This window comes from Copadichromis virginalis, linkage group LG8, assembly GCF_057382275.1.
Source record: "Copadichromis virginalis isolate Kocher_CV1m ecotype Utaka linkage group LG8, C_Virginalis_male_GT1.1, whole genome shotgun sequence".
NCBI lineage: Eukaryota > Metazoa > Chordata > Actinopteri > Cichliformes > Cichlidae > Copadichromis > Copadichromis virginalis.
Genome location: NC_140625.1, coordinates 25,542,380 through 25,570,222, shown reverse-complemented (window position 1 = coordinate 25,570,222; position 27,843 = coordinate 25,542,380). Strand labels below are relative to the sequence as shown.

Genomic DNA, 27,843 nt, shown 5'->3' with positions numbered 1-27,843 from the left:
GATTCTGATTTAGCATTATAATCACAGAATGCCTTCTGGCCTGTAAGCTAGCTGAACCAGACATAATAAGCTGTTCTCTGCTCATATTTTATGCTGAGGTGAAGGAGTGGTGAGTTGCATGAATACTAGCATTGAGGCCCCTGTGCAGGCCCTCTTATATCTGTAGAGATATGGGTGCATGCCACTAGATCTGACCTGCTGCCACCTTACACTCTCTTATCACTGTCTACATCTTGTCATGCGGGAGCATGTGATTCATACCAATGAGTGGTTTCTGTTCTGAGGGAAGGGCTTGCATGGTTCTACATGACAAAGAAAAACACACACTCCTCAGTGCTGTATGGTCTATTTAGACTAGCAAACGGTGTCTTCTCGACGACATCTCCTAGTGAATGAGTCAGATCTCAAAGTATCTAGGAGAAATATATACATCTCTTTGTTGATGGTAATTAACAGTGTGAAAAGAGCTTTTATTAAGCAAGACTGGACTGTAAAAATCTGGATTATTCCAGTCAGCCCACACTAAGATGTAGCTATTGGTGGTATGTGTCACTGCTCAGTCACCTTGAACCAACAGTGCTGCTTTTGACGTGACTAATGCTTTTCATCTATCCCTCTGGTAGGTGTAAGGATCACTTGTGTCACTGCATTATAAAGCAGCTGCAGTGATTGCTGTGATTAAGGTGACTTTTAACAAGTTCTTTCCCACAGCTGAGGAAAGCTGTAAGTTATGTAGTCATTCAGTAGTTTAACAGTCATGGAGCTTGCAGAGGTGAGATGAATAAAGTTGGGAGAAAAATAATATGGCATCATGAGATTCTTAGAAGAAGGGACAAACTGCTAAAAGAAGGCAAAGAGGTTTGTATCAGCATTGACTGTTAGACCCACAGAGTCCATTATTAATTGATAAAATATGTGAAATTAATAGAAATTCCAGAGCTGTTTGTATGTGGAAAAGATGATTGCACCCGTTGTTACATGATAAATGATGAATTAACTGTGTATAAACAGGCAGTTCAATTTAATTAGCCACACTCTGGCAGGAGCACTGCCAGACCTGTTGAATCCAGGAATCACATAAATGGAACATGTCTGATGAATCGAAGCAGACTAAAAGATCTCAAAAGTAACACATCATGGTACAATCTAAGGAAACTCAAGAGTAGATAAGAAACAAAGTCACTGAGACTACAAAGGGCTATAAAGCTTTTGGGACTCCAGCAAACCATGGTGAGAGCCATTATCCACAAATGAGGAAAAACGGAAACAGTCGTGAATGTTCCCAAGAATGACCAACCTACCAAAATGAACGACTCATCCAGGAGGTCACAAAAGAACCTAGAACATCATTTGACGAACCGCAAGTTTCATTTACCTCCGTTAATGTAAGTGTTTGTGATTCAGTAAGAAATAGACTGGGAAATAATTGTATCCATGAAAGTGCTTCAAAGTGAAAACCACTGCTCACCTAAAAAATCACAAAGGCTCATCTCACTTTTACCAAAACAAATAACTTGGTGATTCACAAGACTATTATACTATTATTAAATATTCTGTAGACTGAAAAGTCCTGGACGACTCGCTGTAATTAATGAAACCATGAATTCTGCTCTGTAAATCTTAAAGGGAAATGTCCTACCTTGAAGCTCAACCTCGCTTGAGTTATGATTGGAAACACACCAGCAAGCCCACCTCTGAATGGCTAAAGTAAAGCAACAAACAAAACAAAGGTTTTGGATTGACCTAGTCAAAGTGTGGACTTTACTCAGATTTAGATGCTTTAGCGTGACCTTAAATGGGCTAATCGGGCTTGACAGTCCTCTAATGTGGCTCATTCAAACAAGATAGTCGACCAAAATTCTTCCATCTTGTTCCAAAGGGTGGCACAGCTAGTTATTATGTTTACTTTAATTTTTCACATAAGATCAAGTAGGTTTGGCTTTTTTTCCTTAATAATTAAAATCATTATTAAAAACAGTATTTTGTATTTACTCTAATTTCTTTGATTTGAAACATGTAAATGTAACAAATATGCAAAAAAAGAGAGAAAGAAATCAGGAAGGGGGCAAAAACGTTTCACAGCGCTGTATAATTATTACAAATAGTGTTAGACATGTTACATTCTTTGAGGATACATTTGCCTGTAGCATCTGCTAACTTGCAGTTAGTCAGTTATCCATATAACCACATCAGGTGGTAATACCAAGCTCATGAGAAGTGAGCAAATGCATCATCTGGGCAAAAATAAAAAGGAGGCCTTTCCTTGAATCATTCATTTTATGGCTTATTATTTATTCCGAGGAACTTGTCACACACTGACTGGGAGACACTTCAGTGCTTGGTAAATGAGGTCGGATGTATTTGCATTTATCAACAGTAAGAGGCTGTTTTTATGAGCAGTGGCAGATCCAAGTATACAAAAAAAGATAAAATATTAAAAATGTCATGAATCACATTTTGTTGGCCTCGATCACACCCTGGGCAGAGGATACAGATATTTACTGACACTGTGATTGACTGGGGAGACGACTGGAGTGGTAACTGCTGTCAGCTGTGTTATTGGATGCACAAGCTTATCAGACATCAAGATCCTCTGTCACTGCAGGTGATATCTCGATTTCTCTACGTATGTTGGTACTTGCAAGAAAGATGCTTATTTGAGGATCTGCAGAAAGTCCTGAAAGTTCTCCTCACTATTGCCAACTTTATTTACCCATTTTTATCCTAATTTGGGGGGGGGAGAGAGTTTTAGGTCAAACTTTTGGTACTTTTTGGGGAAGAGAGATCCAAGTTTTGCCCAGTGGCTGTGAGGTCTTGCTTTTCCACACTAGGCAGCTCATTCAGTTGGCAGCTGATATTGACGTAAATGAGGTGTACATGTGAACTAACCTTCTCGCTGAGTGATAATTATACATGTAAATATTACTGAAGTCATATAACACTTATCTCTAACCTGTGTATGCTGTTTATATCAAATGGTGGGGTCATACAGTCGGCATTTAAGCTGTGAAGAGCAGTAGGCTAGAAATGATGCAGACGTTTCTGCTGATGAGAGCCACATTTGGCCAAGTATATTTTTCTCTGATTGCAGTCAACTGCAGTATATATGAGCGCAGAGTAGGAGATAACAGATGTGAGATTTAGCAGAATGCAAATACGACTCGATGATATCATGGATAATTTAATTTGCAAATGACATCATTCAAGCAGGCTTTAACTTTCATATGAAATCAGCAACATTTTGGCAACATACAGGGTAAATGAATCCACGTCTTTGCATCTTGTTTTGATCAGTCTGTTTCAGTCAGAGGGCGCTTGTGACTTCTAACATGTGGCTCTTATTTACAGCTAAACATCGAGCCAGTTTAAACACCGCTCATATTTTATGCTGCGCTTGAGTAATTGTTGCTGAAGAGAGTTGCTTAGATGACCCTGCACAAGCTAGAAATGATCGTGCATCCCTATAGATCTGACTTGTGGCCACCTTACCGCTCTCTGTACATCTCTTGAGAGCATGTGATTTATGCTAATGACCATAGGGGGAGTTTGCATGGTTCTGCATGATAAAAATCATTCCTTGAGCTGGTTTGTTTATTTAAACTATGTCTTCTCATTTGCATTTCCTGGGAAATGAGTCAGATTTCAAAGTGTCATAGGATAAATAATGTGCAAGTTCTACTTGATGTTGATGATTTAAATCGGTGTGGATAGTAGAAACCTGGATTATTCATTCAGGTAAACTAAAATGTAGCTATTTATATTACGTATCTCTCCTCAGTCACCTTGAACCAACACGGCTGCTTTTGATGTGACTAAAGCTTTTTATCTATCCCCCTGCTAGGTGTAACGATCACAATCTTATCAGACATCAGGCTCCTCTGTCACTGCAGCTGATATCTGGACTTCTCTTGGTATCCACTTATGAGCAAGAAAGACACTCATTTATTTAGTCATCTGCGAGCAAACCCAGCCAAACTCGCTCAGAAGGTGTCCGAGGGACAAAAATAATAATCGCACATATAGAAAAAGTCCGAGTGCTGAAAAATGATTAGACAGTCACCACTTATGGTATTTGAAACAGTAAACAAACCCAGCTGGAGCCATCTAAAGTGATTTGAAGTTGGGCATGGTCTGATTCTGGCAGCTCCCTCCAGTTGTTTAGATCAACTTCTTTTTCAGTCTATTTTCTCTCCCCCCCCCCCTCTGCACTTGAGCTAAACTCAAAATTGGCACCTGCCACGGCGTTTCAATCTTGTTGAGACATACGGCTTCAGACTACAGAAAGCCAGTCTGGTACATTTGACGAAATCAAAGTGAAATAATCGAAATCTGGGTTTGCTGTGGGACTCAACATCGTCGTCGTTTCATACTTTTTAAACTACTCTGTTGTGTGTTGCCTTGCAATCTTTGTTGTTTTCCCAGTGTTCCTTATATTTGTTAGCAGTATTATGATTCTGGAAACATTTAGACCTCCTCTCAAGGTCATTGGGGGATTGTGAAAAACATTGCTTAAGCAGCACTGGGGGAAGGAGGAGGGCTTTTTGAGAGCTTTTCCATGTCCTCGTCTTTGAGGTATTTTTTTCTTTCTTTCTCTTTTTTTTTTTTTGTTGTTGTTTGGGTCGAAAGCCGGCTTCTCAGCTGGACCCTGTCTGTGGGGCTTTGCTGAGTCACTCCCATCTAATGGAGAACATCTGCTGCCATGCTTTTTACTATCAGGACTCACAGCAGAGATACGTGAGCCCGTGAAGGGGGTGGAAGGAGGTGTAGGGGGTGGGGGATTAGTTGGCTAGAGCAAGCTGTAGTTTTAAAATGAATGAATGTTATGGTTTAATACAGATGTCCTCATCTTTCATCATCTGAAATACAAAGGAATCCTCTAACTTGACCAACCCTAATGGTCCTTTGTCTCTCAGAACGGAACCGGTACATCTGATAGATATTTTTACCTATTTTTGTTGTTGTTTATAGAGGGTTCATTAGTAAAAAGAACCATAACTTTTGGTTTGAAATTTGAAGGGTCGGTGGTGAAGAGGTGTAGAAGTGCTTTTATAAGTGGCCTGTAACACAAGCTATAAGACAAGTGTATAAATAACTTCAGTTTTTCATGTCGTACTTTCTATGAAGGCTTAATGAAGTTTGAAGTTTGCACATGTAGCTTATGAGGCTGTTATTTATGGAAGGACAGTCTTTTTAATACATAATTTCCACCATCTGTAATCTTAAGTACTGTACCCATATATATATATACTTGATCTTTATTAATGTTCCTGTCCTACAAAATACTGTAAACCTTAAGGCTCGTCTTTTTTTTTTTGGGTTGCTTCCCTCTAGCCACGTCTCACTCTGCAGGCTTTATCTCATAGTCATGTTGTCCATAGTTTATGAATGAAAAACAATAAAAGCATTTTTTCGCTTTTTAGGAAGTATAGTGAAACCCGTGGTGCTTCCTTCTATTCTTCCCTAATTGCTTTGAAGCATTTGATCTAGCACTTGATGACATAGATAAGATTGGGTATACATGAATGGGATTTCCCCAGCTTCAATCTTCTCTCATTAATCCCCATTAATGTTTTTGAAGGTTCTTTATTCTCTCCTGCTTTGAGAATGTAGCTCTGTGGTTCTGCTTTGATAGCCATGATAATGTTTTTAACTGTTCAAGCCCTTAAAAAAAAAAGTCAGATCCTGTTAGTCGTAGTTGCAAATGCTCCGAATTTTCAGCCCCTCTTTTAAATTCTGGTCAAATAGAGCACTTGTTACATGTCACTCTCTGACTGTCTGTCAAATAAGATTCTCCTAAGCAAACCTAAACATCAGTTGTATCTTACGGAATACAGCTGGTGGTGCTTGAAGTGCCCTTGGAAATATTAATATTTATCTTCTGTCTTTTCTTTCTCCAACAGATTCTTCTGTAGTTGAGTCCAGGGCATCTGCTGCAGTCATGTTTAGAAACAGCTTGAAGATGCTGCTGACGGGGGGGAAGGCAAATCGCAAGAGTCGCAGCAGTGGTGAGTCTGTCTTGTGATGCCAGCCACAAACAATGATGCATCTGCCTGTCAACACACAGAAGGTGTTGGCTAGCTCTGTCTGTGTATTTTTAGGAAGCGAGCACATGCGAGTTCAGAGGATGAAACATATTTTGAACTTGTTGCTGATCAAAATCTATCAAATGTTTTCAGATTTCAAAAATAATACTGTCGTTTTTAAGGTAGTGAGCATGTAGGTCCTTCTAAGCAACCTGCAGAACTGGCCACTGTTCTTCTGTGGATTTAGGCTTTCTTGGTTTCTTCCGTCCACGTAATCCCAGAGACACGCCTGACTGACGTACGGAACTGTGGCCAGTTTCACAAAGATGGATTCTGACTACTAATTACATAAAATAACTAATCAGACTTCATAATCTCTGAATGAATCCTTTAGAAAAAGCACTTTATCCTCTGAATTCTGGTTAGCAGAAAATGTTTGAATAAAATAAGAGGAGAAACACAGATACTGAAAAATGGTACCGAGGTGTAATAAGTGATTAGAAAGAAATGTCCTGCTTTCTGTTAGAGCAGTAGCTAGGTGGCTAATGATTTAATGTTGCAGCTTACAGGATGCTACCAGCAAGGTCTGAAAAGTGAAGCTAACATGGAAAAGCCTTAAAGCTGTGTTACTTTGAATGTGGGCATGTGGTTGCAAATATACTTCAGTCCTGTAGAAGTCAATTTATTGGTCAGTGTAGGTGTCACTTGTTCAGGCTAAGTTAGCCTTGCGGTAGATCAAGATCTAATCCTTCATACCAGTTTAAACTGTCTTTGTGAAAGCAGGCCCAGGGCTTTGTGGGGTTCTTACCATCTGTTGCTGAACTCTGCCTTGTTCCACTTGTTTATGACTCTATGTTGGGAATCCTTTGCCAGTTTTGGACTGATAATTTACCCGTCTGATAGTATTGGATTAATGTATAACAATTGATGCATCTAACATTCAAGAGATCAAGAGTTTTGCACAGCGGTGTTCATACAAACCACAGCAGTGTTCTTCTGCTCCTCGAATAGCTTAACCTCCTGCCGTCAGTTGAAGCGTGCTTTTGGTCATGCCGTGCTGCACCGTGAAGAGCTTTGTTTCTATTGTACATTCACAACAGGGGATTTCTGAGCTGGCCTCGGTTGTTTAGCTTTGCACAGCCATAATATGTTGCTTCAACCTTGAACTCAGTCGGCTCTCTTGGCATCAGTTGAGTTGCCCTTTATATTTTTTGTTTGATTTTTTGAAAGTGTAGGTTTCACCATTGTTTTGTCGCTGGGGAGGTTGTTTAACAACAGGTGGTGTGTGCTATCCTTCATCCAACGAATAAAAACCCTTGTGTGTAAAGATTGTTTCCTGTGCTGTACTGTCAGAGCTGTAAAACTGACACAGTGTTACTTCTGGGCCAAGTGCATCACTTCCTGCAGAGCCTCCCACTTCTCACCCACTTTTGGCAGTTTGCGTAATTTGCAGGAAGTTGTGATTTTTCTATTTTGCTATTGTCATGCATCAGCATTGCTGTATAATGCATGGTGGGGTGTTTGTATCGTGCACAGGGCATCTCTGAGTCTTGAGGAGTCTTATGAGGCATTAAAAAGTCTTAAATTTGATTCTCAAAGGTCATGAGTAATTTGTCTGCTATTCTGTAGACATTTGCATTAGTTGCCATGGCGAGAACACTTCTTTGGATTCCAGACTCTAAATTTGAAAGAAGAAATTTTTTTTTTTTTTCAAAAAGCACATCATCTAATTGTTTCATAAGACAAGTGCTTATAAAAGGGTCAAACATATCCAGCATTGCAAACAGACTCCCACACACTGTCATTAACTATTTGCCAAATAAATATATATACACAAAGAGAAGTGTCATATAAGCAATGGCTGTAATCTTACACTCACGGTAAACAGTTTACATACGGTAAAAAGTATAAACACCAAATGTGGTTTTAATTCATGTCATAAATAAAGTGAGAAATTAAAAACACTGTCTGCCTGTTAAAGGTCAACTATTGAAACGTTGCAAGTGCAGGAGTCTGTGTGCAACACTCAATAATTCTAACTGTCATAGCTTGGGATAGCTTTGACTATTGATTGTGCACAGTTACTCTGATTTGACTTTTGTACCTGCTGATTCAGTGATTCCTATTGGGAAGCCTTTCCATATGTTGTATATAAAAAGAAAAACTGATTTGACTTTGTAGTCTGAAAAGTGAAGCCTCCAGTTTTTCTGAAGCTATCATTAGGCTCATTTGACCTCTGACCTCAGTAGATGCTTCGGATAAGTACATAGTTTCAGTCAATAGTTTCAAGTCACAGTGAATACAACATGAAGTTCGCCTTGCAAATTGTGGCCCCACAAGGAAGAAAATAAGCCATGTAGTGGGTCCAAGCTTTCTTTGATAAGTTGCTAACTTATGAACACGGTGTCTTCAGTTAGTCTGTCAAATCAACCTCACTTTTTGCATCTGGTTTCAGAAAACCAAGATGACAACAACCAAAATGCCAAAACTGGGGTCTCAAAACAGGACTTCACAAACTAATGGATGATGTCAAAGTGGCTATCAATTTTCTTCTCCGCAAGGCTTCAAGGTTCAAGTAGTTGAAAAACATACCTCCTCTCTGCTTTGCTTTCCGTGTGTTTATGTGTTAGGTTGAGAGGAGATCAAGCAGCTGTGCATCACTGAAGTACCCTCCAGTGTTTTGATATCAGTTGCTCTCGCTTTGCAGGGAATCTTCTCCTCCCAGCAATGCAGTGCGGTGCACTTCGTATAGTCTCTTCAACGGCAACATCTGTACTCTGAAACTTCCTACATTTTATAGCACGTATGCACATCCTCTAATATACAGGTGTCTGCACTGACGCCGCTGCTGCTTGAATAATTTATTTTAACACATAATTTAAATGTTTTAAGCTGCTACATAACTTTCAAGGACATAAGGAGAGGTGGTAACACCCTTATCTGCCTACGACAGACAGGGAGCGCTTAAAACTTGTATTGTGTGGATGCGCTTCCTGCTGAAATTAGTCTCGTTTCAGATGGAAGATTGTGAAATAAGATGCTCGTCCTCTGTGTTTGATACGGTTTCAACGCGGCGTCTATCTTCAGGAATGCCAGAGCTCCGAAGGGGGAATAGACCCGTTAATCTGAAGGCAACACATGAGCCCACTGTCCCTTGATCTTCACTGCAGAAATAGTTTGAGCCCCAAGTTATTAAGCTGATGAATGGCAGTTTTTAAATTGAATAACACAGATAAGCTGCTCTGATTGCGATGAGGCTGAATTTCACAAATCTGTATCGTGACACACTCGGGGAATGGGGCATTATCTGTCAGGGAAACAACATTGTGTTTGCCTGTTTTGTCCTCAGACACTATCACATAAATGGTTGAATCAGTTTTCCAGCTCATTCTTCTCGGTCCAACCTCTCTGCGGTTAATCAGATGCCATTCAAGATCTGAAGCGAATGTTCACTTGAGCACACATAAGCTCACACCCCGAGATTCAGGCTTTTTAAACAAAAAGGACAAATGTCTCGGAGTTACGGCGGCAGCACTGTTTAGAAATCAGATACTAGGGTTTTCATTAAGACACTGAACAGACTGCATACACTGTGTGTATATAAGGCTTTCTTTGTGACACAGCGGCCCACTGTTACTGTAGCCAGCGGCTGTTTCATGTACAAGTGCACCCGCCTTGAAAGCCAAAAAGTGAACGAGATGGAAAATATCCCCTCGTGATCTTTGCCTCTTACGTTGTTCCTTTTAGAGTTTCTAGCTGGCATATGAACTCAAAAGGGAGGCATGTGGAGGAGTTTGTTTGATTTTTGTCTTGTAAGATTTTGACTGCCTTCCTCTTCTTGCCCCCATCGAGAAGGGGTGGAGAAGTGAGTCTACACTTGAAACAAAGTCAACAGCCTGACATTGCAATTACAGTTTATGGCACTGGCTGATTAGAAAATGAGAACTGGGGTTAAAAGGTTTGGGTGTCTGGACAGGGAGCTGTTGCATGACTAATGAGTGTTGAGAAGATGGGCTGGAGCGTGGTATGGCAAATGTAGTTGCTCATGCTTTCTGCTATCAGAGTTAATACTGGATACATTTTCATCAAAATATTTATCTTATATTTACCTGAAAATGGTAGCTATATGGTTAAATTAAAAAAAAAAAAAAAAAAAAAAATTACATACATACATATATATACATACATATATATATATATATATATATATATATATATATATATATATATATATATATATAAATAACTAAAGCTAAATGGATCCCTTATGCTCACTTCTACCTCCATATTTGTATTTTTGGTCTGATTTTCAGTTTCTCTTGTGATATTTGGACGATAAGATCAGAAATTGGTGTAAACAACTTAAAAGCATGGCTCCATCCTGCCTTGCATCAACGGTTCAGGGTGGAGCTGGTAGATATTTTATTGCCACAGTTTGGGCCTCTTAATACCAAGTGAACATCACAGCCTACCCGAGTATGGTTGCTGATCTTGTCCATCCCTTTAGGTCCAATCTTTTGATGGCTGCTTCCAGCTATATCACAAAGCTCAAATCACCTCAAACTGGTGTCTTGAACATGACAGTGAGTTCACTGTACTCAAGGCCTCTCTGAGAAATGTTTCCAGCACCTTGTTGAATCTATTTAAGAAGGAATTAAGGAAGCTCTAAGGGCAAAAGGGGGTCCAACCTAGTACTAGAAAGTTGTAACTGAAAACAGTGCATATCACAGAAAATAAGGAAAAGCATAATGGATCCCTTTGGACCAAGGACGGGCTTTTAACCTTGTGATAGACCAGCAACCTGTTCAGGGTGTACCCCGCCTCACCTCCTGTGACAGCTGGGATAAGCTGCAGACCTCCAGCAATCCAATTTCTTAACCACTTATTCAATTCAGGAGAAGTGGTTAAGGAATCGTATTGATGGATGGATAATAGAGCCTCTTCAAACACATAGTACAGTAGCTAATGTGACACATTTTAATTCTTTTGCTCAGGTTACATTGTGGCTCCATTATTGTGGTCCAAACAAAGGGCAAATTAAAATTTTTTCCCCCTTTTTAGCTGTAATCTAGTTCATGTTCACACAGGCAGGCTCACCAAGAGCTTTAAGCATGAAGTCATACGGACTGACAGCTCACTGAAAGGCTGGTTTTATTGGTGTCACCTTGAATTTTCATCGTCACTAGATTCACGTGGGAAAATTAAACTTCAAAGTCTGGCAGCAAGTTATGCTACACTATTTGTCTTCTCTAAAATTCACAACTGAATGTACCTCATGACCATTTGTAAATATTACTCCCCTACTTTTCACCCTCTTTTCTCTCTTGTCCTCTCTGCTAAATTAGAACTGATTCATGTCTTTACTGACTTATTTTTATTTTTTGGCTCATCGGGCAGAATTGCAGAACTCATACCAAACCATAGCTAACAAATAGTATCATGTAAATAAAACAAGACATTGTTTCTACATCAAAAAAGGATCCTTTCATAGGATTTTATGATAGTTTAAATTTTAAATTGCGACTTTAAAACTGTCTTTCCCTTGAGAAGGCTTGCAGCTGAGGTGCTGTGCTTTCACACAAACACAACTGAACCATAGCAGAATCTGCTTTGGAAACACCCATCATCCACCTGTGTACTCCACATTGTAATTTGATTGACAGCTGCCATACTGGCCCAATTAGACCAGATTAATCAGGTAACTACACTGGAGTTTGATTGAACCACAGAGGTCCGTGTACAGTATACTGTTTTTGGTTTGTGCATCCACAGCGCTGTCCATTTGCATTGTGCACTGAGGCACCTTCAAGATTGATGGTTCTACATCTCGCTTGACTGATTCTAACTAACCTCTGTAAATTGGAGAAGACAGTCTCGTCGGAAACTCTTGCCAACCTGTTATTATTATACTTTTTTGTTTTTTGCTTTACAGAGAATAAATGAAGCAAGCTGTTTACAGTACGAATGGCACAAATGCTGCCATGTTTCCCTCCAGTTCCACTAACTCGACAAGTCTGAAGGCAGCAGGTGCTTGACAGGAATCAAATCAGTCCCCCTAATTACAGCATTCTAATTGATGGCTCATTTTCCACAGTGGTTGAGAAATCTAATTAGAGATCATCAGATCAGCAAACATGCTTTGAGCTCTACGGCACAAGCAAGGAGTGACACCACAGCCCGGCCTAATGCGGTGTAAATGCAGTTATTGCCAGTCTTTAGCAGCCGATAACAACCACGCCTGCACTGGGTAAGTCTTGTGAAATGACGGACGTTCTGTCATAGCTTTGACTTTTTTTTTAAATATCCCATGTAGGTTAGTTTAAAGCATTTTAGACTATATTGTGCACACTTTTTAATATCTATAAATAAGTGCAGATGGTTGATCTGAATTAATAGAAACCTCCATGATAAAAGTAGACGTTTTCAATAATTGCACGACTTACTAAGTTGGCTTTTTATTCACCAATTTTCTACATGAATATGGTAAAAAATAGTCTAAAACCACCATGCTTTCGGGCCACGTTAAACTGTGACATTGATGGTACGGTTTTAATTGATGCTATGATTTTGTCCCCATGTGTTCCTCTGCCCATTGATTATAAACTTTAATTACCCCAATTGAGATTTCCTGGTTGAAAAGATACATACCAAATTCTTATGAGCTTCTGGTTCATTTGCGCAGCTCCTAGCTGGCATTTCTGTGAATAAACTTAAAGATCTTGACAAATATAAGATGGGATATTATGGAATAGCCTTGGAAATAATCTAATATTGTTGATAAAAGAACAACTGCTATATCCATACTGGATAGTGAACCATTCATCACCATTTCATCCATTATTTACTACATTTTTTCTGTTTGCTGTAATTCAGATTTTATCTGCCGAGTAGCTGGTGTATTTTGAAATCTAATAAATGCACTGGAAATAAATGCATATGCAGATGTTGCATATTTACATATATATTGCTACTTACATGCAGAGCAAGCTATGGAATATCCAGTAAACATTAGTGACTGCACTGGCTGGGTAGAAATAAATCATTCCACAATGTAGAATATTATCGGGTAGATGTAAGAGGCGACAGGAAGGGCAGTGGCAGCCTAACATGAGCTGATTCTGGCTGATCTCCACAGAGCGACAGATTGGCACCTACTGCTCCGCAGAATGTCCCCTTCCTTCCTGTATTAATGAACCCAGGGAAACATGAATGGAGGGATTTCAGTGAACCACGTTCTGTTAACATGTGTGAACACGGTCCACCTGCAGAGGGATACCGTATGTAGACCTTCGTTTTCCCCATTCACAGCAGATTGTGAAATGTCACGGCTTCTGTGGTTATGTAATATGTTTTTGTCTTCAGTTCTGGTGATATTTGTGAAAATTACAATAGTTAAAGATATAGCGTGTAGCATTTTTCATGTATTGAAAGTTGGTTTTTAATGATTAAAAAACAAAAGACACTTCCCCTGATTCTTTAACAGCATAATAATGTATTTTTAAATATAAGGTTTCGTTTATTTTCAGGTCATTCCCTCATCTTTCTCTCTCCACCTTCGATGCTCTGTCCAGCATGAGCCTAAAATATATATTAAAGAAAAACAGTGGACAACAAAAGTACAGAGGATTTGACATTTAAGCTCACTCCTAAGTGTTGTCAGTGCTTTTCTTCTACTAGTAATCTTTAGCAGCCGATAAAGATTACTAGTAATTACTACTAATCATTAACAGAAAATCACAAACACTGGAACACAAAAGCCTTAAAAAAAATAAAAACAGCTGATCTGCCTTTAAATAGCATTTTGTTTATGACAATGTTCCCAAGGAATGAAGCTAAGCACTTTTGTAACAAGTAGTTGGTCCTCATAGCTACTGCTAATCATCAAAGTAAAAAAAAACCCCAAAAAAATCTCTAAAGTCTAATTTTGAAACCGCTTGCTCATTGGCTAACGACTTGTCAATGACAAGTTGTTAGCCAATGGGTAATTATCCATTATGAAAGAGAGTATGAGCAAGTTGTACAAAATACTTAATTAAACTTAGTGTGATTTGAAACGAGTGATTGAACCCATAGATTCCACAGGAAATTGGCTATTTTCCTGTGGCTAGCTGTTCCAGATAGATAGTTTGGAATCACAGCTATCGCCATCTGGTGGCCTTTATGTAGAATCCATGTTCAAGGCACTTGACTAAGGGCTAAATGGACTTTTTGCATTCAAAAATGACTGGACTGATTAATCAGCTGCAGATTTTTCTATTTATTTTGCTTTTGTTTAATTCTGCTGCTCTCTGGCTAAACTCTGCATGTCTTAATTCTCTTTAAATGTGAACATTAACATGCTGTGTAAGCACAGACTGTAGCTGGTGAAGCAGACAATGAATATGTGAATCAATACGGTGCACAGCTGTTGCGAGAAGCTTTGACCTTTGGTTACAGAGAACAAATAGTCTGATGTCTACAATCTGCTTGAGCTTCTCTGCAACATGTCATTTAAGTTTCTTCTTTCAGCAGTTGACATTCTTAGGTGCCTTCATGCAGTATTGACTGCACAGTCTGTTCTAACTGTGAGATGCCATCTAAAAGTAGATATATGCACGTGCATAATTGGGTTTCTTTATCAGTGCTTGAGTCATCTTTCCTCAACTTTTCCTCTTCTTTCTAGAAATCTCATTATCATCTCTATCATCTGTTAGAGTACTCACTATGGAACTGGTCTGCAAAGGTTACGTGACGTGAACGTTCTTCCTTAAACAACAAAGAAAACAGGAGAAGCTGCTCCTCCAGTGGCGTCTGTGACGATACAACCAGTGTTGATCAGGTGGGCGTTTAGCCGCCCCGAAGCTGCCCACCTCATCAGGCACCTGTGGCCTCCTGACTGATGCCATGGTAACAAAGCTGCAGCAAAATGAAAGTGTGCTGAAGGTCAAAGACAATTCAGACTTGTAGATGGACTGTTGAGAGGGCGCGGGGCGGTAAGAGACTATGTGCCCGAAGTGTCATTCGTGCCGCTCTCCTGTCTTGTGGAGTGTGGGAGGCACTTATTGGCTCGTCATTATGGTTCAGCAGAGCCTCTTGATGCACATAAAGCCCTCGTCACAGCCACCCATACGCCTTCGCTGAGTGACCTCCTTTGCGTCCTTTAGGCTCAAGAATGTTACACCCTGAAACCTCTTATATAGTGGGAGTCATGTCATGACATCGGTTCAATCTGATCAAATGTACGACAGATGTACACATGAAATGTTCACGGCTGAAACATGCATTCATTTTTGAGTCTATCTCTGGTTAAACCCAAAATCTAAAGCCAAAATTTCATTGTTGACCTTAGTTTTCTTCATAATGAACATTCTCATATGTTGTGTTACAGTTTAAATAGCAAAATTGCACCATGTTACGTGTGATGTGGCGTGACAGAAACAAGCATTGGTTACCTGAACGATTGGTCTTTCTTGACACTTCACTGGAGAAAACTTCAAAAAGTGGATGTTGGGTGAGCTTTCAAGGGTCATATCACTATGTGGGATAGATAACTGCTCAAAACAAGAGCATATAAAAGGTCTCCTTTTCATTTTCACACAGGACTCATCTTTTAACTGTTATTCTTTCTGTATCAAAGTAATTTTCTATTGCAGCAAATTCTACTTGGTTGTCTCCTGTGAGAGCCAGTCATCATGTCGGGCTGCGTGTGGACAGTGAAATGCCATTTACAGAGCACTTTCCAGTCTTACAGATCACTTAAAGTGCTTTAGAGTACAAGAGAGATTTATACACATACAGTCCTTTTTTTCTGTACATTTAAAGCACTTTATCCATCTCTCATCCATGGCCAGGTTTGAATCACCAACATTTCAAGCCTAAGATGCAGGACATCTGGACAGTGGGAGAAAACCCATGCAGGCACCAGGAGCACGTCCTTCATCACAGGAAGGAACTAGCCAGGCTTTGATGGCTTTAATTAGCTTTAATTATTTAACTTTTTATGTCCTCTTCCCTTGTAATGATAACTGTCACAATGGAGGTGTCATTGTTGCCACTTTTTTCATTATATTGGATTACAATGCATCAAATTTACTTGGAAATCTGGTTATCTGCTACCTATGGAGCACAGATATTGTCAATAAAATCCATTCTGTTCCTACTGTGACACATCCAAACATCTACAGTGAGAAATCTGTTTTTGTTTTTTTTGTCTTTCACCACATACTCCTTTAGAATAAGCTATAAAGACAGTTATTGCTATTGCTAACTGCTGAAATAAAACAAAACACACACACAATACAGTGAAGTGGATTCTGTGCTATAACAGGCAATACTCACTGTTGCCAATGGTACTCAACTCCACATTGTTCCCTTTGTATCACCATCGTCGCAATAGTGAAGCACATCCTCTTATGGCTTTTTACTTTAGTACTCTCTGATGTGTAAAAGATGGCATGAATCATGCATCTGATTGTCAAGCCACCAGTCTGGCTTCCACACTCAGCAGGTCTGGCTTGATTGCCTTCATGAATCTATATTAAAGGCCTGATGTGTGGTTGAAACCAGTATGTTATGTGGCGGACTGTCCTCCGCAGGGTCTTGAACTCCTCACGATGACATTGTCAGTTCCGACGGCCGTTCTCTGGCTATTTTGAGTAAAATCACATGCTGTGCTGCAGTACAGTGACATTTAAATGGAGACAAGCACAAGAGACTGGCTGTGCCTCTCTCTCATGTAGCTCTTTTGTAAAGGAAGCTGTATATTTCAGATCAGTAGGGAGTGGGCAGCATAATGCGTGGGTCTAACCTCTCCTCCGTCTCTGATCACAACGTCAATATCAGTAAATGGATGCGTGCATTTCTCTTCCCTTTCCTCGGGCTTTTTTTTTTTCATTTTCCTGCTATCCCTGTATGGCCTTTTCCTCTTTTTTCCCCCCTTTGTAGACGTACACAGTAGAAACCTGTTTAACCAAGAAAAAAACTAAATAATGATGGTATATTGTAATATTAGAGCAGGTGGCCCGTCTTTCCATTGGCGACATTATTCTGAATCTGGATCAGTGTCGTTTCTCTTACCTCATGTGTTCATGTTCATAGCTTGTTTAAGGGGACATATAAGTGGCTGTGGAGTAACTGACATTTAGCAGCTGGTATCCTTCCTAAAAAAGTCAAACAAGGAGTTGTGTCAGACGCTTTATGTTCAGGGAAACCAACAGGGATGTAAATGTGGCAAGATCATTTATGCACCATATTAGCTATGTTTGGATTAATAGCTTAATTTACTTGAGTATGTTAAAGGAGTAAGAAGAACAATTTTGAGGGAATCATGAGCATAAAAGTAAAAAATCTATATTGGGCAAATAATATGGTGCCACTGAAATGGATGTAGTTAATGTCTTTGACTGGATAATTTAGGACAGCAACTGCCATAACTGTAATAACTATTTTTTTAAATCAGTTAGTCTAACAATGCACAGTTTTTTTTGTTTTGTTTTTTTTTATAAAATCATTCTTTTAAATTGTCTAATCAACAGAATTGCAACCACAATTTGTACTATAATATTGAAATGTATTGTTTTTAATTTAATGTTACTGTTGTGCAAGAAACAAGGAATACAAAGGAATAAAAGGCAGCTGACACTTTTGATTAAAAAATGAATGAGGAAAATAAATAAAAGCTTGAAAGCACTCTAAAAGCACTTGTATCCCTGCCTCTGCTGGGCTATGCATGGGGAGCCCCAGTAGCATAATGGTGAGGGCATATAACAGAAATCCAAAACATCCTTAGTTCACTCATGAACTGCATTTTTTTCCCTTTTTCTCCCCTCCTGCTATCAGAAAATGAAATAAACATCAAACAAGGCTTACCACATAACATTTTATGTAGTGTGTATATATTATTTTTGTTCCCCTCAGTTCCAGTGGTGGATGCTCATAATAAGGATTGGTTAAAAATGAATTAGTTAGCGTAGCATATGTGCAGATAATCCTACTGAGCCAAAAGCTCAGGTGTCCGATTGCTCTAAATGCCCTGTTTCTAACGGTTTCTCCTGTTCTGTTGATGTTGATGAAGGTGGGTAGTCCTAATATGGTCATCTCAGGCACACAGCTGTGCATGTTGCAGCCCCTCCCACCTGCAGTGCAAACCTTTTCTCTGTGAGGGGCAGCCAATTAGAAGAAAATTGTATGAAAGAGAAGAAGGGAAGGGGCCCAGTATAAAAGATGGCTTATGGCTTATGCACAGATGCTCTAGTAGAGGCAAAGAAAAAATGTATAGAGATAGAGCTTAGCATAATGGAGCCTCTTTGTCCCTCTAAGCTTATCAATTTTGTTTGCTTGCTAACTCAAATTCCTGCCTATATTTCAGTTTAATTCAGTTTTATTTACACAGCACTTATTCCCAATAAATCCCCTGAAGATGCTTTATATTGAAAGAGAAAGACAATGTAATACGCTTCGCAATGGTAGGAAGGAAGAACGCCCCATTACCAGGAAGTAGTGATCTGCTGTGACCAGTTAGAGTTTTAGGCTTTATTATTTTTGCAGCAGTCAGTAAATCCCATGAAATCCATTCCTGCCTTGTATGTTGAGTCTGCATTTGTGTCAAATCTATTTTACTGACAAAAGCCATGACAGCTTCTTGATTATATTTACTGGATATCTTTAAAATCTAGTAACAAGTTTCCAGAATATTCAGTGGAACAAAAAAGGGAATTTAAACATAACCTAATCAGCAGAGAAAATAGCATTTGTGTCTATATATACACTCAAATTCATGAAACGGTACAGAAAAAAAGAGCAGGCTGGAGTGAATACTATTATCTAGAAGCTCCTGCTATGCCTCAATACACAAGAAAATGTTAAGAATTTTCACAAAGGCATCTTTCAGCTGTACCTCCCTGATGGGTATTGAGCGCTCTGCTGTATTGTATCTCTGTAATACTGGAGCTTTTAAGACATCACCTATATCCATGCTGCGCCTGTCTACAAAGGAAGTGCATGTAGTCTAGAAAAAGTCTCTTCTGTGCGACTAAAATAATAGAAATCGAAGAAGCAATTTGAGAACCGATGTATCACATATGGATTTGGGAGAAAACACATGTACTAGATAGTGGAGCATAAGCCTCCCACCTTTCAGTTTTCTCTTGTTGCTTTTGTAAGATGCCACTGAAAGGAATTTTAAAAATGGATACATCCCATCCTGTTTTTCCACCTTCACTAGCTGTGTAACTAAAAATGTGAGAAAAGTATTTCACATTTGTGAAAAACCTTAAATAATTGAATTATTTTGTGTAGGCATGTTTTTCTGCCACCCATGATAGAAAAGATGCTTACAAAAGATCATCAGAACTTTATTCTATTTAAATCCCATTTCCATGTGAACAAGATCAAATAATGTGATTACCAAAATGTTATATTAATATTAACACTAAAAATTGACTGACGCTGCAGCTCCTTTCCCTTCAGCTCATTTTTTAACACCTTCAGATTTACTGTTGTCAGTTCTCACAGCTTTCATAGTATTGTTTCCAGCTGTTTTCACTCCCCAAAAATCAGTGCTAAACCCATAGACTGTATATTAAAGATGGACGCAGCTCCATGATGTCACTTACTGCTTTTTGTGCTGTGGTTTTGAAGCCTTGGGTTTCATTACTAGGGTCTTAGCCTCTTTTGATATTTAATTAAAAAGTGATGGTGATGGATGAAAGCATAAACCCCTGGGATTGTCAGCTAATGCTAACAGTAGCTTGCTAGCTTTGCCTGCTAGGTGCATTAGTTAGGGGGGGATAAACAGGCTTAAAAACCGAATTGGGTAATTTTTTAATTTACTTTTAATCTATTAATAATTTAAATACATTTTTTATTATTTAACTATTACATTCAATATCAAATTATAATCACATTTTCTGCAGGAAATTAATTTTTTCAGTTATCTGCATTATGAGTAGACACAGAAAAGCCAGACCTGCCTTTTCATGTGCTTGACCTCTTCATGTGAGAGACGGACAGAATTGGCACAAAAATCTATCTATGATGCTAACACGTAGCTGGCAGCAATTCATCCCTAGACCCTGAGAGTGGATACCTCAGTACCAGCTGAGGTTTGGGTTGGGGTTAGAGCTTACTCCAGCTGTCATATGGCAAGAAGGGGGATACGCCCTGGAAAAGTCACCAGCATCTCAGGGCTAATACAAATACACAAAGGTTCACACCTAAGGCCACTTTAGAATCACAAAGGAATGAATTTCTCTTTTGCTAACCACTGCACCGCCATGCTATGGTTAGGATGTTCCTGTAAAGTGTTGTGTTGACTGCTTTTCATCAACTTTGATGAACATGTGGAAATCTGCAGGCATGTGAAAAGTTCAGCATCATGCTTTTAACTCATTATTGGGAAGCAAAGAAGTAATGCAACGAGTAGTGTAACGAATTACTTTCTCCGGAGAGTATTTTGTAATACATTACTTAAATGGACCGTATCTGTCACTCAAAGCAGCTACACCCCCAAAATGATGTTTTATAGTAAAATGTACCTCCTGTAGTTGTCACAAAGGGTGAAAATGGCTACAGACACCATACAGTTTAACATTGGAAGTAGGGCTGCTCGATTATGGCAAAAATGATAATCACGATTATTTTCACTGAAATTGAGATCTCGATTATTTGACGATATTTATTTAACCCTTTAAGACCTACTATAGAACCAAGTCCGCCAGAGCTTATATTATTTTTTTACATGTTGTAGTGCCATTTGTGGGAGCATTTCAAGTTGCTATACAACTGTTATAGCCCATATTTTAATAATATGTATGCATTAAGTCCATAGTAACTACATTAATTGCAAAAAAGTGCAATAAACTACAAAAAAATTGAAAATTGTTTTTGTTTTTGTTTTTTAACATATATTTCTACTTGGAGAAATTTAAGAGGTTTATCCCTCAAAACTTTAAATACAAAAAAGTTGCAAAAAATAGTTTACAACAACAGGAAATTTATTCAGTGTCTTCATAGTTTTATTTTGGAGATACAGCAATTTTTATATACTGCAGGAAAAACAAAAACAATCCTATGATGCAAATTTGCAAAGAAAACAGCAGGTGCATCAAAATAAACTATTTCCAGCAGTGCAATTCGAGTTCTAAGCATCCCAGCAACTATTCAGAAAAGTCAAACATGACCAGTATAGGCTTTTAAGGCCTACAAGTAAAAAAAACTACATTTTCCGCGAAAATGACATCACTTCCGGTTTCGGGCAGGAAATGGCGGACATGTGATAGTTAGCGGTGACGTCTGTTTCAATGTGCGAAGTGTTACGAACAGCTGATCGGATCGGCAAAGCGTGTTTCTGGAATATTATGTTTTTGTTCCTGCAAGCGCTTTTTATGCAATTTATGTGGAAGGAAACCGTGACCGAGGACAAGCTGATGGCATAAGATGTAAGTTTCATATGCAAAACAAATTATTGCGCTAGCTTACACGGTTCAGGTTCTACAGGGATTTAAAAATAGTTACACAAAACAGAGCGTGCTGCTCTGACCGGCTTTAAAGGGTTAACAATAACAATGTATTGAATAATGACTTTAAAAAATAATATAAAATAGTGTGCAACACCACTGAAGTTTTTTTTTTTTTTTTTTTACCTCTCTTTTCAACCAACGGCAGTCACTCTCCAAATAACTTCTGCTTAGCTTTCCGAGCTTCCCTCGGGTCCTCTTAATCAGCGGTCTCAACCTTTTTTGCGTCACGGACTGGTTTATGCCCGACAATATTTTCACGGACCGGCCTTTAAGGTGTCGCGGATAAATGAGGGAGGGGCTAATAATCGGCTCAGTCATTTTTAATGATCGTTGAAAGCCCAGATCGTAATCGTGATTAAAATTTGATTAATTGAGCAGCCCTAATTGGAAGCTATGAGGGTTGTTTGGAGTTTGCCTCAAGTGGTCATTTGGGGAACTGCAGTTTTGACACTAATGTATCAGCATCAGTTTTCAGTTTTAAAGGTTGCTGCTTGGTTGCGGCTAGTGTACGCCAACTCGTTATCACCTACACAAAGACAGGCGACTTGGTAATCAATATTCTGGTGCAGTCCTGGCAGATAGAATCAGATAATTCTCAGACTTAATGGACCCACAAAAGGCAGCTTGTGTGTTCTGCCTCTTATTAGACAAAAATAATAGTTCAAGTAGGCATACAGTTAGTACCCTTTAAAGTGAATCTGATAATAATTAATGACTGAGCTGAATAGAAAAGGTTAGTTTTGAAAATGACTGTTTTTTTAAGAGTTAAGTCATTTTACCGCGGCTGAATAAGAGAGAGAAGGAGGATGGGGGAGAGTTATCGCTGCCAGAAAGCGAGAAGAGGAGGAGCAGGAGGAAGAGGAGGAGGAGAGGAGAGCATGAGAGTGAGAGAGAGTTGCCTGTCTGCTTGTGTTCGTGGGTATGCGAATGTGTGAGCGTGTGCATGCGCGCCTCAGTGAGTGTATGCGTGCTGACACCTGGCGCTCGCATCACATTGTGGAGAGCTCTCTGCCTGTCTGGGCTGTTCTTTACCTCTCTCTCGCTCCCTCTTTTCCCTTTTATTCCCTCCCTCTATCTTTTGTCCTCTTCTCTTTGCCTTCTTTCTTTCCTGTATTTTTTTTCACCTCACTGTGCCTTTTATTATCTCCTCTCTCTCTCTTTTTTTTTGTTTAAGCTCTCTCTTACTATGGTGCAGGATTTTTATTGCCTAGGCAGACGGGGGAACAACTGACAAAGGTGAGTCGGATGAATCGGAAGAGACGGATGGTTATATTGAATAAATGTGGGGATTTCTGAATTCCACTTTGAATTTGGGGAGCGGTAGAAACATGCTTTGGTAAGAGCCACTATTCATCAAGGCTGATTTGTTAATTGTTTCGCAAGGTTTTTGTTGTTTCACGGTGCAAGTCTGAGCAGCTCTTGATCTCAGGAAGCCAGTGTGTAGGTGTCTCAATGTGTACTTTGGGAGGTGAAGGGTTCAAGTGTGTGATTTAAGAGCAGCATTGAGTGTCTGTTTTTTGACTGGTGTTGGCAGCATGTGTCAATCCCACTCTGAAACTGATTTGTTTGCTCTATTGTGGCTGCTGTGCAGGGTGTCACCTTGACCCAGGCTTCCATGGCAGTCCGTGTCTTGCCGGCATCGTGCCACACCTTAGCCGCGACAGTGTGCGTGTGTGTGTGTGTGTGAGGGAGACTGTGTGCTGTTCATAGATACATGAATACAGAGTGAAATCGCTGGAGAGGCCAAGGTGTCTGATAGGTGGCTGTAAAAAGAGAACATACTGTGTCTTAATGGGAATTCAGTGTGGTGTTTCAGCTCATATCTGTCATCCTTTATGTCTTCAGGTTTATTAATAACAGCAGATATCTCTGCTTGGTGTTTGGTTCCCTTACAATAATGTCACTTCTCTCTGCCATTTTTCTTTCATCCTTCTCCATCCACTCCTCTTTAGGTATGGGGGTCTTCCATATTCATATATATAAAAAGGATGAAAGAATATTTTTTTCTTTTAAATATTTATTAATTATAACAAGGTTTTGAGTAATTTTCAGAGATGTGGATACACAGCAAATAAACCAGAAAAAGAACTAAACCTGAGCATCAAATAAGTTGTGAGAACAATTTCAACCTCGGTTTTGATCTTACTCAGTACTCAATACCTATTTCAGTACCCTAGGGGCAGCGGTCCCCAACCTTTTTTGCACCACGGATTGGTTTAATGTCAGACGCTATTTTAACGGACTGGCCTTTAAGGTGTCGCGGGTAATTACAACAAAATTAAACGATACGACCAAGACAAAAACTGTGGTATTTTGTAAATATAATAATAAATGTGAATTCACTGTGTAATTGTGTAACTTTATTAGTAGCGTCCTCCTGAAATGCACCAACGACAGTGACAGTAACATCCTCCTCTCTGCCCCTTAATACTCTCTGGTCGCTATGGTAACATGTAAATATTTCTTTCAAAATAAGACACACAATTTCCACATGGGAAAAGACCCAGGGAAACTGAGTTAATGATAAAAAGCCTGAAAACCATTAATTTCACACCTGAGCCTCAAATCTCGCGGCCCGGTACCAAACGACTGACGGACCGGTATCGGGCCGTGGCCGAGGGGTTTGGGACCGCTGCCCTAGGGGGAAGGAAAATCACAGAATTAGGACTTTAAAAAAAGATTAGAAGAATACAAACATCATTGAAATCATTGAAAAGACATTTTTTGAGTTAGCTGATGTAGAGCAAAACATACAGTAATAACTGTAAGGTGTATATACAGGGCAAGTAGTGCAAAAGCCCAACGATGACTTACTATTAATCTTGTCTCGCCTAGTGCTGTGCTTCTGGTAACTCTGCCATATTTTCATTGCTGACCAAATAGAATTGTTAAGGTAGGGTGTCACTGTTTCTGTCCAGTTGCTAGTCTTGGGGTTGGATTGCATCAGTGATCCGCTCTGAGCCCCTTCTTGTTTGCAGTGCTGATGGTCAGGCAGGAGACTCTTTGGCTACGTTCACACTGCAGGCGAAAGCGCATCAAATCCGACTTTTTTGATCCTATGCGACTCTTATCGGATCATGGTATGACAGTGTGAACAGCACAAATCCGATATTTTCAAATCCGACCTGGGTCCCTTTCGTATGTGGTGCTGAATCCGATACATATCTGATGTTTTAGAAAGCGACCTGTGTTAGAATGGTCATGTCGCATTAAATCCGTCTTTTACGTCACTGACACAAGACAGACGCCAATTATCAGAGAAGCGCCCGAGAACACATCGTGAACGCTTGCTGGCCATCCAGTGAAACTGTTGTGAGGACAACGTTGGAGAAACGTGAGCATTTTATTTGTACTGTATAATCTGCAGATTCTGACAGAAATCTGCAACTATCCTTTGAAGCACCGCTCCTCTCTAAAACAGCAATAAGGATAATTATTAGGCCATATGTAAATAACAAAATAACTTTATAACTTCAAGCAAAATTGGGAAACGTAAAGTCCAAAGTCTTTATATTAAGGGCCATCAGTCAAACAATACTGTTTGGTCTGGGTCTAAACAGACCGCGTTGTGTGTGACGTCTTCTTTTCCGCATGCGGGTCCTTTGAGGGTTCACACTAGAGCGCGTTTGCTGTCACATTTTATTTTGTAGTGTGAACAAGCAGACAAAAAATTGGATTTGATCAAAAAATCGGAATTGAGCATTAAGACCTGCAGTGTGAACGTAGACTTTGTGACTATCTTTGCAGATGATATTGTGATCTGTAGTGAGCAGCTGGAAGAGTGCCCAGAGACGTGGAGGGATGCTCTGGAGAGAAGAGAAACGAAACTCAGTAGAAGCAAGACAGAGTGTTTGTGTGAGTGACAGGTTGAAAGGTAGCAAGTAGCACAAGTAGTGAAGGTAGATCAGTTTAAAAACCTGGAGTCAACCATCCAAAGCAATGGAGAATGCAATAAAGAATTGAAGAAGAGTGCAGTCAGGGTGGAGTGGGTGGAGACAAGTTTCAGGAGTGATTTGAGACAGAATGATAGCAGCTAGAGTGAAGGGCAAGGTTTACAAGATGGTAGTGAGACCTGCTATAGAGGGTGCACCAACAGAAAGAGAGGAAGCCAAGCTGGAGGTGGATTTTCATTGGGAGTGAGAGACGGACAACTCCGGTTGGAGATGGAATTAGAAAGGCAAGGCTTATATTTTAGATGGTGCAGAGGAGGGATGGTGGATATATTGGAAAAAGGATGTTAAATATGGGGAAAAGAGGCCACAGAGGAGGCTCATGCATGACATACAAAGGGTTAGTGTAACAGAAGGGAATGCTATGGATAGCGTGAGAAGAAGGCAGATTGTCTGCTGTGGTGACCTCTAAGGGGACCAGCCCGAAGAAGAAACCACTAGCTGCTACTTCAGTGATAACTTGGCAGACAACTAATGCGGCTTTTGGGTAATTGCTAGCAGTTGAATTGCTTAAAACTTTTACCTCTGACCTCATGAAATTCCTCCTGAGGTTTTGTTCAGTGTCGCGAACATCAACTATTCCAGCTGATAGGAGACGAAAACAGCACTGTTGGGATAGGACTGAAGCTGAAGGCTAGTTAAAGTATTTTCTCTGTCAGTTCAGTGATTTATCTGTAAAATATTAGAAGGTATGTTGATGAAAGACAACAAATCCTTCCCCAAATCAGCCAGACCTACTGTTGTTGTTGTGTGGTTCATGTCTACTTTTTGTGTTTTCTGCCTAATGTACCTTTAAAATGGGTGACATGTGATCAGTGCCCTCTCTTATTAATTTAATTTTAATTTAATTTATTTATTTAGGACAGTGCATGTTAATGAACATAAATGTAAAAAAAATTACATGCATGTAAACATACCAGATTATAGCCAAGGGCTAATTTCCATCTGTTGTCCATAAAACATAAAAAAAATAGACATAATAATTCATAAAAAATTTATAATTCATTCATAATAAAAACTCCATCCCACATTAAATATGTGTGCTTTGATGTGTGATGTAACGTCACTGCTTGTTTTCCCTGAATCCTAATGAGCAAAATGTTTCACATATATTTAACAGTTTTATTCTGGCGTTGGTGGAAGTTCACTTTATTAAAAGCCAGACTTGTTGCCTCTCTGGAAGACACTTGAGAGTGAGGTAATGAGTTGTTTTGGTTATGAAATCAGGTGTCCTTTACGCACTATTGGCATTTTATAATGGAAAAATATTTCAAAGACAGCAGGCCTTCTCTGTACTCATGTACTTCCTCTGTCGCTTTCTGTTGTCGTCCCCCTCACTCTGCCATCATCGCACTTACTGTAACTCTCTCCTCCTTTCTCACACACCCCGTTACTCTCTCTCCCGCCCACTTGGATATTTCTGGAGAACAAAAGGAGAGAGAAGAGAGGGAGATAAAACAGTAGAGCAGGGAACGACTGAATGTACCAATCCTGCGTAGGCTAATGAGTCTTCACCAGTTCGTCCCTCTCTTTCTCCCATCCCCCTCTGTCTCAATTTATCCACATCATCTCATAACCAAACTTGTCCACCTCATGCCTTTCAGGTGCTCCCACCTTAAAGTAATTTCCTTCTTCATCTTTGTCTTCTCCATTCATCACTGCTACTTCTCCCTGGGCTCTTTTCATCAATCCAAATGCGCTAACATTTTTCATCACAGCTTCTTTTTACAGCCGTCCTGCTGCTCCTCCGTTCTTTTCATTCCTTCTGGAGTGGTTATTTTCTTACTCCCCCTCATCTTCCTTTTTGTCGAGTCCCACTCATTCCACCCATTCATCATCCATTTATATTCATTATTACAGGGGCTAACCGTTTGCCATCGTTCATCATCACTTTCCATCCAGCTTTTTGCACATATTTATTCATCTTTTTTTACTTACCACACGCTGGCACATATATAGCCATTCAATCCTTCGTGAACAGATCAGACTGCTGGATTGTGTATTTGGCTGTGTGAAATGTGAAATAACATGTCTCTCCCCCCCCACATTTAAAGTTCTGATGCCATACAGAACTTATCAGTTCCCCTTCTGCAATGGCATCCTGTTGTTTTTGCCAGTTGGGAAGCTGGGCTTTTATTGTGGCTCTTGATGTGGATGGGCTCATTACTGCTGTTCAATGCAGTCTGCCTTTGAATAGCAGGAAGTGCCCTTGCTAGCTGAACATACTGAGGGATATTGTGCTGCTTTGCGTCGCATGATAAAGACAGCAAAACACAACACTGGTTCACTTCACAGGAGGACCAAGGCGTGGACTATCCCCACGCCAGCTGCATGTCCATATGCGTCTCCCCGACTGCGTCTGTTTGATTGCAG

General features: G+C 39.7%; 1 protein-coding gene and 1 long non-coding RNA gene across 7 annotated transcripts in view; one reads left to right on the top strand and one right to left on the bottom strand.

Annotated features, from left to right (window-relative positions):
- The window catches only part of tanc2b (tetratricopeptide repeat, ankyrin repeat and coiled-coil containing 2b), a 174,122-nt gene that overhangs the window by 34,771 nt on the left and 111,508 nt on the right, over window positions 1-27,843 (top strand). For all 5 annotated transcript variants that reach the window (XM_085466765.1, XM_085466764.1, XM_085466763.1 and 2 more), the window contains exon 3: window positions 5,901-6,005. In XM_085466765.1, coding sequence (XP_085322891.1) covers window positions 5,939-6,005 — 67 coding nt within the window. In that variant the 5' untranslated portion in view covers window positions 5,901-5,938. The remainder of the gene's footprint in view (window positions 1-5,900; window positions 6,006-27,843) is intronic.
- LOC146703508 (uncharacterized) overlaps window positions 23,405-27,843 on the bottom strand; it is a 63,271-nt gene continuing 58,832 nt past the window's right edge. For both annotated transcript variants that reach the window (XR_014922022.1, XR_014922021.1), the window contains 2 exons: window positions 24,335-26,890; window positions 23,405-24,157 (listed from right to left, as the gene is read on the bottom strand). This is a non-coding gene — a long non-coding RNA (uncharacterized LOC146703508). The remainder of the gene's footprint in view (window positions 24,158-24,334; window positions 26,891-27,843) is intronic.